Source organism: Ixodes scapularis, unplaced genomic scaffold, assembly GCF_016920785.2.
Source record: "Ixodes scapularis isolate PalLabHiFi unplaced genomic scaffold, ASM1692078v2 PGA_scaffold9__187_contigs__length_104089568, whole genome shotgun sequence".
Taxonomy (NCBI): domain Eukaryota; kingdom Metazoa; phylum Arthropoda; class Arachnida; order Ixodida; family Ixodidae; genus Ixodes; species Ixodes scapularis.
The window spans coordinates 104,074,078-104,080,077 of NW_024609884.1; the positions used below are offsets into that span (position 1 = coordinate 104,074,078).

At 52.3% G+C, this 6,000-nt stretch overlaps 1 protein-coding gene across 3 annotated transcripts in view; it reads left to right on the plus strand.

Annotated features, from left to right (window-relative positions):
* LOC8035166 (octopamine receptor beta-2R) overlaps positions 1-5,515 on the plus strand; it is a 469,086-nt gene extending 463,571 nt beyond the window's left edge. For 2 of the 3 annotated variants that reach the window (XR_006076860.1, XM_042287386.1), the window contains 2 exons: positions 2,948-3,094; positions 5,346-5,515. Coding sequence is in view for 2 of the 3 variants with exons in the window: in XM_042287386.1 (XP_042143320.1) it covers positions 2,948-2,955 (8 nt within the window). In the remaining variant the exon portion in view is untranslated. The remainder of the gene's footprint in view (positions 1-2,947; positions 3,095-5,345) is intronic. The other variant, XM_042287387.1, reaches the window with a different exon arrangement.
* The last annotated feature ends 485 nt before the right edge of the window (positions 5,516-6,000 follow it).

The following is a 6,000-nucleotide window of genomic DNA, read 5'->3' on the forward strand; positions in this document are numbered from 1 at the left end:
GTTCAATTCAAGAGTTTATAAAACGTGACTACCCCATGCTTGTCACCTTCCAACAGGGTGGTAACACTCAATGTTTCGAACCCAGTCGGTAGTTAAGTAAGTCTGTAGGGTAGTTACGGCCGTCAAAACGCACGCTGACTAGAGGGGGGGGGGGGGGGTGTTAATTTTTTCTTACAGTGTAGAAGCCCGAGGCACTTTAAAGAAACTCACAGTAATCAGACATTTCACTTTTTGTTTACTTCACACTAAAATTTAATGAGGATACTTGTTTTCATGTGCTCATGTCACTACTCTTGTGTGTGCTAATGTGTAAGTTCATGCAGCCTGAAGTTAGTCTGCCTCAACGGGCGACTTGTCTCCCAGCTGTTGATGAGCAATTTAGCCAGTGCCGTACAGCCACTAGCCTGGGGTCTTTAACATGCACCACTCAGTACTGATAGACGGCCGCACGCCGGTACCATGCTGATTGAGATAGAATCGGGCAAGTATAGGGATTGAACCCAGGATCCCTGGGTTCTGCAGCGCGAGCTCTCGCCCCCCGTGCTCCGAGCTGCTGTGCGCTAGAGTCACTAAATAAGCTTCGCTTTCAGAGTACCGCATTCCTTTTCTTTGGCAATTGGCCGACAATACAGCCGCTTTATTCAAAAAAGTTCTGGTTCGCTGCGGTATCAATGAACAGCGGCAGTCACGTGAGTCGCTATCATCATCATCGCGTTTTTTCAACGCCACCATCTTGGGTCCAGCGATCCGCCCCCTGCTGCTTTTGACTGTCTACTGCGAGCGCACGCTGAATTTCGTCGCTCAGCATGCACGTTTTCCTTCTTACGTCGAGATACGAACAACGCGACGTTGATTCGCTGCCAGAGCTGTGGCTACGGCAGCTGGTGTAGGTGATGGCTGCAGCTCGGCTTGGCTCAGCTACAGTCACTCCTCCATCTGCGCGTGGACCCAAGATGGCGGCGCCTGACGCGCTTCAGACGCGTGTTTGGGAGTTTCGGTACTCTGAAAGCGTAGCTTTATTTAGTGACTCTAGTGTGTCCTAGCCCACTCGGCCACCAATCGCCCCATATCAGTACTAAAAAAAAATAAGTTATAATTATATATAAATAATTCTGAAAAATTTGAAGGTATTTATTTATATTGCTGATAACACTCGTAACTTGACAACCATATTTAAATATTCTGTCTTCCTCGAGTTTCAAATTCAGCCTAGTGCCTCGCACTTTTTGGTTTTTGGTTTCAATAACTTTCGTCTCCATTTTCACATCGTCTATTATCACATCTATTGGGGTCACCGTTTGCCCAATTGGGAATAGTATTGTGCGCATCAGCAGAAAGCAGTGAACTAAATAACCGCACTAAAAACGGCGGGTAACAGCGGAGGCAGTCACTCGCACTATATCAATGTCAGAACACAAAATGGGACTCCACACTTTATCCAGCTTCTCTGTTGCGTAGTACATAGCACGTAGAATTAAGGTTACGTGTGAAAATAAAAAAAGGCGGAAACTCAGTTCAAGGCAATAGTGTGATGGGTGCAAACCAAGTCCAAAAAAAGCAAGCTCAGACATGCATGGCGTCAAAGGCTTCAGTAGCCATTGTACAGTCGGGGACAAAAGTCCCCAGGACGTGCGAGCTGCGGCTGAAACGCATTGCTCTGCCATCTGCCGGCGGGTCGCCTGGTTTCGAGATCACGCAAAGCGCATGCGCGTCCTACTCTGCCTGCAAACATGTGTGTTTCCCGCTCTTCTGCGGCACAGCACCTAACTAGGAATCGGGCACGTGGTACCGCCTGGGAGATAGCGCTGGCGGCTGACGAGCGTCTGCTACACATTCCGAAACTCGAGATACCGCCTGGGGCATTGGGCCGCATTTCGCCGTGTCAGCGCACCTTGCTTTATAACCAGTTCAGCGTATCGCTCAGTTGAGCTGCCGTGACTTCTTGCTTTATAGGTGCCATGCCGGTAAGCGCTATCTCCGAGGCGGTACCATGCTCCCGATTCCGAGTTAGGCGCCGCGCCGCAGAAGAGCGGGAAAGCGCACACGTTGGCAGGCACAGTAGGACGCGCATGCGCTTTTCTGTGATCTCGAAACCAGGCGACCCGCCGGAAGATGGCAGAGCAATGCTTTTCAGTCGCAGCTCGCGTGTCCTGGAGACTTTTGTCCCCGACTGTACATTCTGATCCTTGGGGACACGAGCCATGGGGCACGGCGCGCGAGCAAGGCCCGGGCTCTGGCGGCCGGATTCGGTGCTTCCGAAAATTAAAGTGCGCTGGCCTATCGTTAGGCCTAACGTTACGTTTTGAGGTCTAACGTCGTCAACCGTTACCCGCAGCTACGGCGATGATGATGATGAGAGGACAAGTGATTTCAGCACGCGCCGCGCCGAGCTTCGCACTCCCGCCGCTGCCTCACCCAGCGACGCAGCAGTCACCAGCGAGCCAGGGCGGTCTGCGCGGCGCAAAGCCCCTGCCGGCGCTGCGGCCGCTTCTACTTCTCTCGGCCCCAAGAATTCTTTCACATTCACAAATCATAAGAAGTGCTTAGGTGTCCTCGGAGTATGTTTTCCATCTGCCTCATTGGTCCTTCTGGCTGCTGAGCTGTACGCACCGAACTCTACATTATTTGGCGCCCAACGTGAGCCCAAAATGTAGGGTTTGGTGCGTACGGATCACCCGGAAGGGCCATTGAGGAAGACGCCAAAAACACTCCTTCATGCTTCGGATGCCGGCCACCGAATGCCGGGCTCCCGGGCCCGAACCTCGCACTGTGCCCCATGGCTCGCGCACCGAGCGACCACAGTCTCCCCTCCCTCGCTTTTGACGCGATGCCAGTGTTCGTTTTCAAATGTCCTCCTTTTTGTGCATGTTCAGTGCGATGTCTTTTGGGGGATGGGGGCGTGAAGGGCCGGGCGGAGGCACCTCACAACCTGCAGTACTCTTTCCAGGTTCTTGAGGTCAATCGCCGCGAGATGGAGGATGACTTCTCTGGCCTTGGCGGCGGATTCTCGGGCGCGATGGAAACGTCCCGCCCGGTGGGTGGCCCGATGAATTCTTGGGACCCGGCACAAGGGGCAAAGAAGGCGCCTCTCCAAGTACGATGTCCATTAGACATTAGAATGTGGCACGAGACTAAGGCCCCGTTCATACTTGCGACTTGGGACAGTCGCTGGGGCGACTAGCGACAAGCGACTGGCGACCACCAGTGTTCACACCTGATTGAGCGATCAACGAGTCGCAAAGCCCGCTGCCAACTTCACGGGCAATAATCAACACCTTCCCGAGCCGGCTGAACCGTTTTTCTGATCAAAAGGCACCGGCAGGAAAAAAACAAACAAACCTAATTGTGCTTCGGAACGTAAAACAACGGCTATATGTGCGCTCCCTCAACCGTGATATTGTACAATCGGAAACAATATGAGCCTGAACGTGCCTCCGCGGTGACAAGCGGAGCCGCGTTCACACTCATGTTGTTTCCGATAGTACGTACCTGCCAAAAATGTCGCCGATCTCGTTCCAGGCCTGTAGCTTTGTCGGTGTGCCACTTATTGTAATAGAAGCGGATAGTCTTTGGCAGCATTAAAAAGAGCTTCCGCTGAGAATTCTATGCCAGTTACCGCAGCCGTGCGCGCGTCGCTATTTCCCGGGGGAAGCAGTGCCATATGTAAACAAACGCACGCATCACTTCCGACGAGACTGTGATTGGCTCCGACGTCCAGCGACTCGTTCTTGCGACTTGAAAATCGATCAGGGAGCGACTGCCCGAAAACGGTCGCTAGCGACCTGTTTTGGTCGCTCCGCGGCCAAAAACCAGTGGCTAGTCGCTGGTCGCTCCAGCGACTGTCGCAAGTGTGAACGGGCCTTTACTCAAGCCAAAAGGCATGCGTACAAACTCAAACAAGCCTCTGCAGCACGTGAATGCTGTTTTCTTGATGCGAGCGGCTACGGTTTAGGTTACCTGTTGCTGCAGGATTTAGATGGTGTCTTACGACCCGTAGCGTTTGCTAGCCATACGTTCACATCAGCTGAACGGAATTACAACGCTTGCGAGCTGGAGTGCCTAGCCATCACATTTACCCTGCACAAATTCAATTCATATTTTTACGGATCGCGCTTTATGATCCAGTCGGATGTGATTCAGTCCCATAACGCCGCCTTTGCCTGGCTTCAGCGGCTGGCAAATCGGTCATGAAGATTAGCACGCTGGGCACTTACGCTTCAAACATGTGACTACACCCTTGTGCACAAGCCAGGCTCACTAAACAGAGTCACAGACGCTTTGTCGCGCGCTCCATTCGGCGATGAGCATGTGCACGAGGATGCCAATGTCGTTGTTGCGAGAGGTGCTGGCTCTCGCAGGAGGACTTTGAACAGCCGAGACGCAGCGCAGCAGAACGACGAACTTTGTCGCAGGGTCTCTTAGTGGTTATCTGCATCTGACCGACGTGACAACAAAGACGCTGACAGGGGTTTCGACTGGTATTTGCTGGCCGAAGAAGACCTGCTCTAATGATATTTACCTCAGATTCACGACGAACAGAGCGGCTTTACCGATACTCCATTTCGAGCCGTGATACCTTGCCGACTTCGCACGTCGTTCATTCGGTACTGCTTGACACTGCACTGGCTCGTCAGAGTAGTGGCCGTAGTACTACTTGGCCAGGCATTCATCAGGACGTGTGAGGTACGCTCGCTCATGCCCGGTTTGTTAGAAAGCCAAACCTCGTGGAGGTCAACCCCCTTGTCTCATGCAACCAGTTGTGAGTAGATTCCCATGGGAATGCCTTACTGTCGACGTCATGGGTCCTTTCCCAGGCAGTCCGCGTGACAACCAGCGCTTGTTGGTTGTCATGGATCAATTTAGTAAGTGCTTGAAGCTATTTGCATTGCGATCGCTGACGTCCAGGAAAATCTGGTCTTGCCTAATGGAGACGCACGGCACAATTACACCATGGCACATATGAATGATGTAGTGGTCCTCTCGCGCTCGTTTGAAGAGCATCTAGAGCACCTCCGAACTATTCTCGAGCGCATGCGGAATGCAGGTTTGGCAGTTCATTTAGGACAAAGGCAGCTGGCAACATCTAAGATAACTTGCATGGTTTTGTAATCGAGGGTGGAGTACTTCGCCCTAACAGGGACAAGCTGAAGGCCATAACCGAAGTTTCTCCCCTACATGATGCAAAGTTTGCCGCAATTTCTGGGCATGGTTAAGTTTTTCCGCGAGTTCATCCCCCACACTGCGGAGATGACGCGCTTTCTAAACGAACTGCTGCGCAGAGGCGTCAAGTGGCGTTGGACGGGAGCGCCAGAGCAAAATGCTTTCCTTTTCCTCCATCTGTCCAGAGCTATTGCCGAAACAGCATCTTGAAAGCTCCCAGACCTCAACCGTCCGTTTGTACTACAAACCGATGCTCACGGCATCCACGAGTCGCTCCTGGCCGAGCTCCAGTACAAGGCCACCGCCGCCGCCTGAAGCAGCTCTCAAGCCGTCCTGTGCCTGGCAAGCTCCCGGGCCCAGAAGAGGTCCCACTCAGCGCCAAACCCTGGATAACCCGGTCTGCCCCCCCCCCCCCCCCCCCCCCTTTCTCCCGTGTGCTGGACTTCTGCGCCCCCGGGCAATGGGAGCGCGGGCGACTAGCTTTTACTCAATAGTCACACCATAAAATCCCGAAAGTTAAAATCAGAAAAGGAATACAATGTCTTTTTTCAGAGTTAACTAAACCAGACGCACACAACAAAACTCCGAGTCTGCTTTCTTACTCGTCTCAACAGCAAGCAAGAGCTCGTACGAATTGCAGACGTATTAATTGTTTTAGAATTATCCAGCATGGTGTGTCTAATTTATGAGGTGGATTCAGCTTACCTTAATTCAGCACTGGGGCTGAATTAAGGTAAGAAGAGAGGAAGTTTGTGGGAAACCTGGTAATCCATAGTGTTCGATTAGGTTGCTCGCATGTTGAATTGTCTCTCACGTTTCTATTTCGAGATGCCGAAACGT